Genomic DNA, 13,749 nt, shown 5'->3' with positions numbered 1-13,749 from the left:
TCTGGTGCTTCATTTAAAAAAAAAACCACAGTGTCGTGGTTTGAATCATGAAGTTTGCAGCAGTAGTAATTGCTCAGAAGACGGCTTGGGATATCCGTCAAAAGGATCCATATTTTCAACCCGTCAAATCATTAGAGCTCACTTTCTTCCGTTATTCCCCACCAACCTCCACCGACAAAAAGTGGAAAAGATCATAAAAACGAAATGCACAATGGAAAGAAAAGCTTTTGTGAATCCAGATTAAGCACGAGTCACACAACTCTGTAAAAGAAATTGCTTCATTGTCTCATCTGGCATGAGAACACCTCGAGCAGATGACTACTCGTGCCGAAATGTTGACACACGCACACACGCACACACACACACACACTTTATAATCCAATCAAACAGGCTCACATCTCATAACGCAGAGCACCTTGTTGGTTGTGCAGAGTATTATTATTAGGCATCACGCCAAATAGATGAATTTAGTGCTTCTGTCATTCTTGATATGTGGACATTTTGTCCCAGATATTTCTAATCAACAGGAAACTAAATCTCAGGTCTGTGACACAATTGAAAACATGTTTTTTTTTAATGAAATTCAGTTTTATGAGACACTTTCGATAGGGATTTATTTTCAGCCAGTGCCTATGTTTTACGTAGGCACCCCCCCCCCCCCCACTGTGTATCTATATGGGAGGTGTGAATGATGATGACGTTTCTGTGTTTCGAGAGAAGAGGACAGGAGTTATCACATTTCTATATTGTTTAATGCTAGACAGTTGGGTAACCAAACCCATAGAATTAGACTAGGTACGACACAGAGCAGGCAGAACACAGTCATCCTGTTTTCAGCTATACAGATGATACAGATCTATAATTAACAACACCTCAGGTCTAGGAGACATATTCAAAGGAATATTAATCTATTCACAACCACTGCTTATCTTTTCAGCACACAACCATACAACACCTGTCCTTTCACCCATTAGAGGCCCGTCTCACATTTCTGCCACTGACCTTGACTGCGACTAACCTATTTTTCCTGAAAGCATCCTTTGAGTGTGATTAGATAGCATCTATTTGAAAAGATCACTGTGTCTGCTGGCTCCACTGGTTATATAACGTATGAATGGGGAACTCAAGCGGCCGTTTTCTGTCTTTGAACTAGTTTTCACATGTTTTTACAATTAGAAAGTTTTTTATTTTTCATGCCTAAGGTTATTTGTATGTGGGGCAATTTTAGTTTGCAAGGACATTTTGATCCCGGTTTAATTTTGGGAGGTGCTGATATAAAAATGACAATTTAGATTTAGGTTAAATATGAAAAAATGTTCATGCTTTCTCCAAAGGTCAGTTGTTAGTGTTTGAAGTTAGAGTTTTATATTTATATTTTTGCCTCAAGGGTCTTTTCCAGCTATTTGGGCAGCCGAATAGCCAGAAATCCTTGAACATGAAAGTCTACATATTGAATGAAAACCATTTAAGGGCAGCTGAAGCCTAAGGGTTTTAAAGGGTGATTCCACAGATAAATCTATTTTCCAGTCATACTTTAAAGCATTTGATTGTTGTTGGAAACTGCATACCTCTACTATGGTGATTTTGGCCGCCTTGCACATGGGCTGATTGAAGTTCCTGGCTGTTTTTCTGACAGAAAAGAGCAAGAAAGACACAATATTAGAGCAAATGCAGGGTAAGGAGGCATCCAAACATTCATCCTGATACCCATTTTCTCACAGCCAGTATACGCTGTGTAATTTACTACAGGACAATGCTCTCTTGTGGAGAAAGACTTTACTACATCAAATTTCCACCATTCCCCCTACAGTAACTGAAGCATGTGAAGAATGTTGTGTAAATACAAAAAGGAGGTCAAAAGAACAGGTCTAAAACCCAGAGGAGGGAATCAGATAAACCACAGTTAAAAACAATGAATTCAAGAGTCACCTGAACACTATGTTTCCAGCCTTGTCGGCCTTCCATGCCTTGATCAGTGCAAAGTCACTCGTGATGGCCTTTTCCATAATGTAGTGTCTGCCATTGAATTCCCGCACCTGTGATCCATAACAACACAGTTCAAGGTGTAAGTCAGTCATGTTTGCACATGTTATGTATACATGTACAATTCAGACCTAAAGCCATAACTGAACACAAGAAAATCAACAGCAAATTCAACATTTACTAAGCTTTCTATGTTCCCGTGCAAAGCATTGTTTCTGATGGTATGTGGAACCGACTAGGATTGTCTTGGGGATCAGGGTTTTATTACTCGATTAATCTCTCGATTGTTTTCTCAATGAATTGAACCGTTTATTACATAAAATGTCAGAAACAGTTGATCTGTGTTTTCTCAAACCATGGTGCAATATGTGTTGTGATATTTGGATAGTAATATAGCCCAGAGTGACTTGTGAAATCCACCCATTTGTTGAGTGAGATGCATCCGGATTGCTTGAGGTTCTGCTCTGTGTAACTTAAACTGTTGTCTCTTTGAAGAGAGCTGTTAGCTGTGCCCGTATATTTTGGCTCTAGCAAGTTTACTAGCCTCCAAAGTGAAAATGGCTGTAGGTCTTTGGCTATTTATTCACCAGTACACCAGTACACCCTGCCATATCTTGAGCCCTTGCACTGACGAGGAAATGGGGTTGTATAATTGCTTCCTTTCGAGTCTCTTGGTCTGGCTTCATCATTTCAGCATGAAGATTTGCCAAATGGCTCATATTACGCTGCCCTTCTGGCTATACACGATCTGAAGAGGAAGCCAACAGAGTGCAAGAGATGATGGGCTCCCATGGGACAACAATCTATATAGTTCTCACTTCCCTACATTCTGCTCACCGGCGGCTAAAACGAAATCAAATTTTGCCCGGGAGACCTGGACATTTTAACTTTTGAGAACATTCATTTAAAATGTAGACTTTCTCCACGTTTGTGCTTTGCTCTCTCTCTGTGTGTGTTAACATCACAGACATGAAGTCTTTACAATGGCCAGTCCTACGGAAATGTGCTGTGACACAGCCATCATCTTACACTTGTAAAAAGAGTTGACTTTCGCTTCGACAACGGCGCTCTGAAAGGAAATACTGGAGGGTAAGTTGGTGACACGAGTCTGTGAAAATATCTACAGTCAACTCACGTTAACAGAACTTTCCACAGTGAGGGAAGACAGCACACTCACCTCTCTCTTCTCACTGGCGATTGCAATTTTGCCATCTTTGTTGTACTTGATGGGAGACCCGCCCTCTTGAATAAGTGTGCCATAGCCAGTAGCGGTGAAGAAGGCTGGAATTCCTGCACCCCCAGCCCTGATCCTCTCTGCAAGAGTGCCCTTTGGAGAAGAGGAAGGCTGATTAACAGGCAAGTATTAACAATAAAGCGAAAAAAGAAACGTCAGTACTGGTGAATATGTGCAGGTATTACTTTGTTATCTATGTGGAAATTCATATAAATCAATGCGTATTCTGACAAACCTGTGGTGTCAGCTCCACTTCCAACTCCCCTGCCAGGTACTGTCGCTCGAACTCTGCATTCTCTCCAACATAGGAAGAGATCATCCTCTTTATCTGCTTGGTCTGGAGCAGCAGGCCCAGGCCAAAGTTATCCACTCTAATGGAAATATACACACATTATTAGTGACTGTTAGGCAGGCCACACACCAAGACAAGAGCAAGGCTTCATACTGTATGTTTTATTACTTAAAGAGACTGTTTTCTTCCCTTTTTCTGCCCTGGTCTTTGACCATGAACTTCTACAATCCGAGGTGGCAGCTGGGCCAAATAAAAATTAATTTTTATACTGAATAATGGTAGCTTGTTCAAATGGCAGGAACGACCATTAATCTATGAAAGCACAGTCTTCCTAAAACCTCATGAAAAAAAAAGACATAGCTGCTTTGTACAGTTTATTAGATAGATAGATAGATAGATAGATAGATAGATAGATAGATAGATAGATAGATAGATAGATAGATAGATAGATAGATAGATAGATACTTTATTCATCTCACAGAGAAAAACTAGATATCGTGATATCTCAAGTGGGTTTATCTATCGCGTCCGATTACCACAATCAAATCCAGTCAATTTCAACATGCGTTTTATTTTTTACAAGTGCTAAAATTAAAAAAAACAATAATTATAATAATAATGATGTATGTTGTGTGTTTATGTAAAAGCATGTGTCCAAAACATCCAAACTCTACTGCTGCTCCCTCTCTACTTTTAATAATCAGAGGAAAGCTGTTTGTGTCCTAAAATGATGACACTCAACAACCATTGCTGTAATCCCAGGTCAGGTGACACAATACTGTATCTAGGCCAGGTGTGTCACGATAACCCAAAACAAACAGAAACGTTAGTTTCTTGACTTTTTAAGGTTTTTGGCAAGTCTAATATAAGGTAGACATTTTGTGATTACAATATACAAATAGTGTGAAGGGTAAATGAGTGACAGCCAAAGTCAACTTTCAAAATAAAATCAAGTGGACAGATTTACAAATCAGGAAGTTACAGCGGTGGCCACAGACCTTTTATATCTTTTATGCCATTATATTGCCATTCATATTTGAATAGCGAGAGTGTCAGATTCATATTAAACCAGTTTTTCAAACCTCAACTACAAAACCGCTTCAGGCCTTCTGCAAAATATTACAGGAAATTAAAAAGTTAAGAGCACGGTATTTTTAACATATTTCTTAAAATGTTTGATGTGTAAACAGGTAATGTGTCTGACAAACTTCAAAATTGAGCGGGGGTATCTACCATTGCTTTGTCTAAAAAACAATAATTCAACTCTTCCGATCAATTTTGCTGTGTTGGAAAATGCTTTAAAACTATAGAGTTTTTGAATGGTTACAGTCTTGCCTCACAACGTCTGTCTACAGAGGGAAAACATTCAGGGGGGCAATGTCCCCACATGTCCACGTACGTGTGTCAAAAATCAAAGTCCGCAAGAAAAGTCAATTGAAATTGCGTTTTGGGACTAAAACAACCCCTGACACAGAGAAATGTGTAACTTTCAAAGACGAGTCTTAACTACTCCACGTAATATACACTGATGATGATGGTCTGCCACAACAATAAAATAGGTAACTGTTTCAATGCTGTGACAGAGCAGTGTATGAGTGCCTAGACAAAGTGAAAGTCACCTTTTTCATTTCCGTGGTGTATTTTGCACTCAAAGTAGTTGATCCTTAGTACTGGCGTCGACGTAAAAAGATACTCGTAGAGTTTCCAGAGCCTGCATCAAGCTTTTTTTTTTTAGTCAGTGAGGTAAGGTTTTAGTTAGCGGCTCAAGTTTCAGTCTTGCCGTGTAAACAAGTGAAGTGGGCTTTAATTATCAAAGAAAACATGATCACTGAATTTTTTCCAAGTATGCAAAGGAGAGCGCTCAGTGTACGGTCGATACATGTGTCTGTGTCTGTCTGGAGTGTAGCTAGAGCCAATGCTTGCTGACATCAGGCAAGAGGCGGGGCAGAACCAGGGCAAGTTGCCAGCCTGTCTGTCATACAGTTACTCATAATGACAAACATTCACAATTTAGAACTCACAGGGACTGATTAACCTGAGCACTAGGTCTTAAGCTGTTGGCAGGAAGCTAGAGTAGGTGCAGAAAATCAATACAGGCGAAGGGTGGACATGGAAACTCCACACTGACAGGCCTTCTAGCTGTGCGGTGACCGCTCTAACCACCGCACCTCTGTGCAACCCAGTATACGGTTAAGTGCTTCAGTCTTCTGAGGTCACGCATATCATTTAGTTTGAGAAACGACATCACTTGGAAATGGTGTCCATATGGCCAACTCTTTGTTAAGTATGTAATAAAAAGACTGAATGCATAATCAAGGGCATGGAGGTCAAAAGCAGCTGAACGCAATGTGCCAAAGGGTAAACATGTGCAAGTATTTCTCCACATTTAAGCACCTGGGCACTATGTACATCTTTTATTTGTGCCGAATAACTTCTCTAAAACCAGTATCTGGACATTTTAATGGGCCATCAATGCCAGTTTGAAGATGCACAACAAGGTCAACAATAGCTCTACAGTATGAATAAAAGGTGGTCTGTGAAGAGATGAAGAGACACACTCCATCATGAGGTTGTTTTTATAAACACTTTGCAAGACCTTGATATTTACAAGTGAGACTTTAATTCAAGAATAGCTCACCACCAGCTGACCCCAAACATGCTGATGTTAGGGTCAGTTGAAACTGTATGTATAACCTGTTAGGTAGTGTATATATTAACTTCATTTTTACAAATAATGAAAACATAAATTTTATCCAAATTTGATCACAAGTCTCCAAAATTGGTCTATGGAAATAAATGGAATGTTCATCCTCTACTGTAACAAATGCCATATGATGTGATACAGAAATAGACATACTAGAGTATTATTACTCTATAACGAGCACAAACATACACAGACACAGTCTTACCCTGCATTGTTGCTGACTGCAGTGAGACCCTTCACACCAATCTTTAGTAAACTGTTGATAAGATTCTCTGGGATACCACATAATCCAAAGCCTGGGTAAGAACACAGAGAAAAAGTGATGCAAAGTGAACAAAAGCGAGCCATTTGGGAGGCTGTGCCTTGTTGCCCCTGTGAAGTAAAAAGATGTATTTTGTGTAAACTCAATGCAGTTTCCTCTGTGTACAAAGCTACTTCAGGCATTTGAAGATTCAGTTAAAAGTAAACAAAATGAACTGAACATTGTTGTTTACTTGTGTTTCATGTGCAGCCCAGGAGATGAGACACGGTGACAAACAGACAATACACAACACCAAATCACAAAGCTTCAAAGCAACAACAGGCTCAGAATTTGGAAATTACTCTTTCAAGACTTGGTCAGACTCAGACTCACAACAATAAACTAGATTAAATTAAAACTTAGAGGAACTGAATTTGCACACACAAAACTTTAATGTTATATATAATCAATGTAATGTAATGTAATAATGTTCTTTATTTTTATTCAGAAATAACACTCTGTTAATGATAATTTGTACCACAATCATAACATATTATGCAGATGTCCTTCTTTTTTATTTTATTTTAAACCCTACCTACATCTGTGCTGTGGAATCAGGAAGAGGATTTCCTCTCCGACAGCTCAGACAGGTCAAAGCTGCATTTGCACACCAGGATGTTTCCACAACAGCGGTGTTTCAGCGATGCAGCCTCTGCTGCAGCAACACTGCTTTTACACAGGCTAATATTTAAGCTTGGGTTTTTACGTTAGGTTTAGTCCATCTTGAGTTTTGAGGGGCATTTACTCACTATTTAATTCAGTAACTTCCACTCCACTCAGTGTGTTTGTGTGTCTTGTGCTCACGCACAGGTAGTGTGGAAAAAGAGTGAGAAATGTGCTACAAACTGCAGTGTTGCTGCAAATGATTATTAGAGGAAACACTGAGACTGGTGGATGCAAATTGCTGAGGAAAAGTCTGAAACATTTATCGCAGCTCAAACATCATGTTGACATCGCAATGGCAGTAAACTTTTACCGTCAGGGCTGCACAATAATAAACCTGGAAAAACAGGTGCAAGTAGCATAATAATCAGGCACCCTACCAAAAAGAATCAGTGCCAGTTATGATATTATAAAAGTTAGTGTGACCTGTACAGTTTAGTCAGGATCTCAAAAGATATTACAAAAATGTAGAAAAAAAAAATCTTGCCGACCTTTACAAATGACACAGGAAAACCCAAAGAGCAGAGTAAACCTTAGTAAATCAAATCCTGTGTATATATAGTGTTGACATTTCTAATAATGTAATGAGTGGAGCCAATTTCTGCATATCTGCTCTTCCCTGCAGACAGAAGTGTGACACAGTGGAAAAATGCTTTGCAATGTCACAATGAACTTGACTAAAAATACTAGCTGTGGAATTTGAGTGCATGACTGTGTGTGGATCATAATCAACCAGCATGTCTGCCGGAGTCCAAGCTTTCTTTACTAAACAATGGTCATTCAACAAACATTGCTGGACAGCTAGTTAAGATCATTTTAAAAGAATTGCATTTGGTTAAGAACAGTGCTTATGAGGTGTGTATCTAACCAGTGAGTCTTACCTCCCACCAGGATGGTAGATCCATTAGGTATATCTTTTACCGCCTCTGTGGGATCGGAGTAGAACTGTGAACTTCTCTGGTTGGAGGTAGAAAAGTTGCAACCACAAGTCTGCAGAGTTCACAATAGTTCATGTCAAACTTTGGAAAACAATTAGTAATTTAGTTTCATTAAAACTTAAAGAGTTTTTTCAATGATTATTGAAAATGGAAGTCCTGGAAAAGATGCCTAAGGGCTGCTAGAATGAGTAGATTAAACAGATGATCTAGTTTATTCAGATGAAGAATGGAAAGATAAGCAAAACCGCACCGCAAATCCTACAACAAAGAGAGGAGCTTTGGCGTGATCCGAAGCCAGACCAAAGAAGTTAACTGAGGGATCAAATCTAAACTCTTCTCTGTCAACAGAAAACAATAGAAATGATACAAAATTGGCAGTCTGTTGTGTTTTACTCCAACTTTGATAATTACACTGTGTACTTTTGTTATTACTTTTTTTAGAATGTGAATTTAAATATGTAACACTGAGAGCAGATGTTAGAACATATTGCCATTATTTTTGACAGACATTGTGACCGTGGTATCAATAGTAATTGGAAATAATACTACTTTTTGCATCTTAACTGACATTTTCAAGAAACTTGGCCATAAGTGTGCTGAACTATTATTCAGACCATGGAGGAAGAAACTCCAGAATGCTACAATGTTACTGTTAGTGCTACTAAGTAATCATTTTCCACTCATCCCCTAAAGAACATACATTTTAATACACTCCTATATTTGTTCCATATGAGCAAAGTCACAATGAGACCAGTTCTTATATAAACTCAGTAATATCTTGAAATGCCTGAAGTTTGTTTTGACAACATTGGGTGCTGTGTGATGTCAAATGGAAAGTTATAACACATGATCTCTTGACCTGATTTTAACCAATCTACATCTGATACATGTGTTCCAATACTGTCAACATAACATTGTTTTTTGTTTGTTCATTTGTCAGCATGCAGATCTTCAGAGGCCAGGTGTTTAAATAGGGCTGATTTGGGTGATCAGCTGTTATTTTAAAGGGTCCAGTTCTTATAAGTGTAAAATCACTTGTATGAAGTGTTTTTCATTATCCCAGAATGAGCCTTTTATATTTATATCAGGAGCTGGGTTAGCTCTATTGAGGCTGCTATTTTGGACCACTGTGTTTTTACAGTAACCTACAACGGACAGATTACTCGTCTTACCTACCAGTACCTTTAATGTTAACACAATAAACCAGGAGTCTCAAACTCAAATGACCTTGGGGGTCAATGGTACCTAGTCAAGGGATAGGTCAAGTAAAGAAAAAAGGTCCAACTTTTTGAAGAAAAAAACAAGTAAGGTTGGGGGATATGAGTTTAAAATGATATCACAATATAGCATCATTATATTACAATAACAATATTCATGACAATATTCCACAGAATTTAAAAATAAGAGTGTTTGTTTTAATATGGAACAACAATAAAAACGTTTTCATGATGAAAAAGTATGAGTTTGAGATCTCTAAACCACACATTTATGTTTTTTGCAGTCTGCAAATGTTACAGCACATTTGATAACATCATTAATGCTTCTGGGTGGGTCTTGAAAGCAGTATGCAACGATATATCTCGAGTTGTGGTATAAGTGCCTTTGTTTGGGCTGACTTTATTGCGTCAGTGGGTAGATTTTCTGACGCAAACCTGGCAACCCTACTTGTATAGTCTTACTACAACAGGAAACACCTGTGTGTTGCCACCTGATTCCAACGCCTGTGCGGGTTTGCAGGTGGTTGTGGAATAAAGATGTGAATTCTGCTACAACAACACAAGTCTATACAGCGTGTCAAACCCATGCACAAATTACCAACCCAAAAGATCAAGGACAATTACACATATAATCCGTATGTTAACAATAAGTGAAGGTAACTTAGGGTCGCATTTATTGTGAAAAGTTGAACAACGAATGTCAACGCTTAAGACAACGACCTTTCTATCGTAACCCTGTGTGTTTTTGGAATATAATCAATCGAACCTCGTTTCCAGAATAACGTTTAAACACTGACCTTAGTCAACTGAAGGTGAGCGAAGTTTGATTTGCTTCTGCGTGAACGTGGAATACTTCTGAGGAATAAATGTTCCGCTCTGCAAAAAGCACCGAAGGCCGCCATGTTTGAGAGCTAACACACACACACGCGCGCGCACGCTGGTTGAGGATGAGCAGAGGAGACGAGTGAACGCTCCAGTCGATAGAAATACCGACGCAGTCACACAACAAACGGTGCTGCACACACACACACACACACACACACACAGGGCAGTCAGCGACACGACGACATTGGCTGGTGTGTTGATGTGGGCCGGGCTAGCACCAGGAAAGACAGGGAGCAATAGTAGGCTCGGCTAAAGCTAATAAAACATTAACCCCTTCACTTCAACTGCGCGTTTACAATGTCATTGGCTTGATTTTGAATCATTTAGCCTTGTTTTAATGGCAAAAGTTCCTGGTGTAATAAGTAACGATGGACAGCGACAGCTCAGTGTGTGCAGCGATAAAACACAAATGACATCTGGGAGCACGTGAGTAATCCCTCGTTCACGTGACGAATAGTTTTTAGTCATGGCCGACGACTACAGGCGACAAGGGTTGGAGTTGGAGAGAAGGATATTTGAGTTGGACATCAAGTGCTCTAGTCTCAGAGCTGAGAAGCAAGGTAAACATCAGCGGTAGTGTTTGTTTTTGTGTCGTGGCTAATCTTTGTGGCTCGCGCGCGTACCTAACCCTCCCCTATAATATGTTAGCCAACTAGCAGGCTAGCTAACGTTATCCAACCTTAGGTTGCAATCATAACAACAGCTGCTGTCTGGTGAAATGTCGCATGTTCACAAATGCTTCTTACTCCAACTGTAAAGTCACATGGTGGGAAATGTTAACTTAAACCTGTGCGTACGCAACATATACTCACGGGTCGGTGACTTGGATATACGAGTTAACTGCTAGCGTTAGTTCGCTAATGTTAGCTAGAATGCTTTGTTGTTGACAAACGTTTTGCTGACCACAAAACAACATTCCACGTAGTACCATGTGAACCAGAGCTGTCTAAGTAACTGTGCAATTTCCAGGTCGAATTCCAAATATATTCTTGTTATTGTATGTCAACTATACGAGGCGTGTGTAGTATTTAGTAACATGACCAATAGTCTACATCAGAACCTTAAATTGTACAACTTTGAGGACATTATGTTAATGTCTTGGTAATTTGTTTATGGATGGTGATTTTTGTTTTTTTCTTTCATAGACGATGACTATTTACAGAACGCGTCAGCCATACTAGACAAGTTGAAAAGCCATTTCAGACAAGGAGGGGAAAGTAGCAACCTTTCCAAGCTGCTTCAGGATTACACGCAGGTAATCAAGCATATCTAACTTTATTATCTGTTGCATGCTGCAGTGTATGATCAAGTGCAACTTATATTATTTAAAATTTGGAAAATGATATGTAGGTGTAAAAATTCATGTCTAAGACGTGAAACGAGGATCGATGTAAAGTGTTATTATAGTGGATGGGTAGGTGCAGAATAAGAGGTGGCTCTCTTGATGATAAGTTAAATATTGGAGCATTCCAAACATTTTAGAGAAGTTAATTTTTATTGTTTCAAGGCAATAAATATCTTGCCTTGAAACATTGTCCACTGTCCTATATTTTCACACTTTGTCTTTTCAGTTCATGATCAGTCAGGGAATTTATATTTGTCTCGCTTCCTATGTTAATTTGACTGGCATTTTGTAGTGAGTTGTATTCATTGTTGTGTATCGGTTTGTATTTCTCTTTCATCTTTTAGGTGATCCTAGACATCACATTTTATGAAGAGAACAAACTGGTGGACCAGGAGTTTCCTGAGGACTGTTCGCCATTTAAAATTCAGCAATTGCTGCAAGACCTGACCGAGCCAGAGGTTTTGACAGGGAGGCTAGCACCAGCGCAAGAGGTGTGTATGTCAAAAACATTTTGGGTGGTGGTGATATAACTTTGTCTTGTTCTACTCCATGTCATCAATAAAGAGCTTTCTAAGATGACAGAAAGCATTACTGTACAGTATAGTGTCAGACCAAAAAAAAGGGGAGACACAACTCTTCATGTCTGTGATACTGTGATAGGTGCAGTCCCTGTTGGGCTTAGAGCTGTTGGAATGCCTCTATTGGAGACGTGGAGCTCTGCTGTACATGTACTGTCACACCCTTCATCAACGAAAGCAGTGGATCAAGAAAAACAAGGACACATTCCTTAAGGTACCCCACTGTGAAAAGATATAATTAGAATCATTAAGTTGTAGTTATAAGAATAAGATTTTTTTTCATTGGCATTTGTTGTGTGTGACCTAATGGTCGTCTAATTCCGACTATATTCGAATCCAGTGTATTCAGGAAGGTGTACGTTACTTGATGCGGATGCTGCAGGTGAGAAATTCTGTGAAGCTCAACGATGGGGTGGTGCTTCATGACACTGCTACAGCAGGCTTCTTATCTGAAGGTAAAAATCTTAAGTATTTAAAATTGAATAGCAAATCTGAAGTGTTGATCTCCAATTGATCATACTCTCTATCTTCAACCAGGCATCTTCTCAGACACACACCTGCTGACAATGATGTACATTGGGGAAATGTGTTTCTGGGCAGTTAAGTACGAGGACTGCAGCGCTGACAGTATGGACCGGAAAGAAGATCGCCTTCAGTTTCGGGACATTGGCACTCAAATTCTCAACAAATATGTGCTTGCCTGTGAGGGCCCTCTGCAGGGCCAGGGTTGGAACACAGAAAATGCCAAGGAAATCCTTAGTATTTTACAGTGAATCTGTTAAAGTTGCCCCCAGACACAGATCTAATTTCAGTGTTCATTAGTGTCAACCCTAAATAAAAATTGAACCCATCCGGTGGGGTGTAATGTTGTGGAAGGTTGAGGGAAGGCACATGGAGTATGTGAAGAAATTAGTCTTTCGATCAGTGTCTACTGGCAACATCATCCAATGCCAAATGGCCCATGGCCAAAGCACATCAATGAGAAAGTAAAGGAGAGGAGGTGTAAAACTGGCAGGTGCTGCAGAGGAGGCTATTGAGTAATTATTTGCCCTGTCCTGCTGAAAAAGCAGTTATCATCCTGATTACAGACTGTTGACTGGGGCACCTGCTTTGCTCTAAGAATGTCATTATAAATATATTAATATAAAAAAAGTTATTAATGAAATTGACTTTTTTTTTTGATTCCTTTTCTAAAATATTGTTACAAGTTTTAAGATAATCCAGCTGGAAAAGAGACATTGCACAGTAACATTTTATTTATTTTGTTTTGTTTCCATTTTGTTATGCTTTTAATATAATTTACAGATACCTTAAATATGTGTGTATGAACTACACACACAAGAGGCAAAGTGTTGACAATGTATTCATGACCATTTAAAGTATGTTCGGATTTGTTCATGTACCAGCTTTGTAATGAGCCACTTGTATTCCCATCAATTGCAAGTTCAATTTTTCTGCCTCTTGAGTAACTTGGATAGTATAACTATAAGTAGAGACTGTGTTGTTTGGATGAAAATCAATTTCTGTTTTTTAATGTCCTTGGCGACAATAAACACGTCTGTTGTTTTAAAACGGCAGTTAATTTTGTGAAACTACAATACACAAAGAA

General features: G+C 39.1%; 2 protein-coding genes across 2 annotated transcripts in view; one reads left to right on the top strand and one right to left on the bottom strand.

Annotated features, from left to right (window-relative positions):
* The window catches only part of oxct1a (3-oxoacid CoA transferase 1a), a 35,907-nt gene extending 25,543 nt beyond the window's left edge, over positions 1 to 10,364 (bottom strand). Inside the window, exons 1-7 of the mRNA XM_058635280.1 lie at positions 10,130 to 10,364; positions 8,059 to 8,167; positions 6,419 to 6,509; positions 3,453 to 3,588; positions 3,161 to 3,310; positions 1,930 to 2,036; positions 1,569 to 1,629 (exon numbers count right to left, since the gene is read on the bottom strand). Of these exons, the coding sequence (XP_058491263.1) occupies positions 1,569 to 1,629; positions 1,930 to 2,036; positions 3,161 to 3,310; positions 3,453 to 3,588; positions 6,419 to 6,509; positions 8,059 to 8,167; positions 10,130 to 10,234 (759 nt within the window). The 5' untranslated portion in view covers positions 10,235 to 10,364. The remainder of the gene's footprint in view (positions 1 to 1,568; positions 1,630 to 1,929; positions 2,037 to 3,160; positions 3,311 to 3,452; positions 3,589 to 6,418; positions 6,510 to 8,058; positions 8,168 to 10,129) is intronic.
* Positions 10,365 to 10,476: 112 nt separating this feature from the next.
* On the top strand, positions 10,477 to 13,712 carry rimoc1 (rab7a interacting mon1-ccz1 complex subunit 1). Its single transcript, XM_058635284.1, has 6 exons — positions 10,477 to 10,777; positions 11,363 to 11,472; positions 11,907 to 12,053; positions 12,223 to 12,354; positions 12,481 to 12,595; positions 12,678 to 13,712. The coding sequence occupies exons 1-6, from the start codon at positions 10,684 to 10,686 to the stop codon at positions 12,911 to 12,913; spliced, it is 834 nt and encodes a 277-aa protein (XP_058491267.1). The 5' UTR covers positions 10,477 to 10,683; the 3' UTR covers positions 12,914 to 13,712.
* The last annotated feature ends 37 nt before the right edge of the window (positions 13,713 to 13,749 follow it).

This window comes from Solea solea, chromosome 8 (assembly GCF_958295425.1).
Source record: "Solea solea chromosome 8, fSolSol10.1, whole genome shotgun sequence".
Classification (NCBI taxonomy): domain Eukaryota; kingdom Metazoa; phylum Chordata; class Actinopteri; order Pleuronectiformes; family Soleidae; genus Solea; species Solea solea.
The sequence above is the reverse complement of the archived record's forward strand: the minus strand, read 5'-3'. Positions and strand labels throughout refer to the sequence as shown.

Coding starts and splice junctions, on each gene's coding strand:
- rimoc1 (XM_058635284.1), top strand. CDS start 10,684: ATGGCCGACGACTACAGGCGACAAGGGTTGGAGTTGGAGAGAAGGATA. Junction 11,473..11,906: donor TGCTTCAGGATTACACGCAG/GTAATCAAGCAT, acceptor TTCATCTTTTAG/GTGATCCTAGACATCACATT. Junction 12,054..12,222: donor GGCTAGCACCAGCGCAAGAG/GTGTGTATGTCA, acceptor ATACTGTGATAG/GTGCAGTCCCTGTTGGGCTT.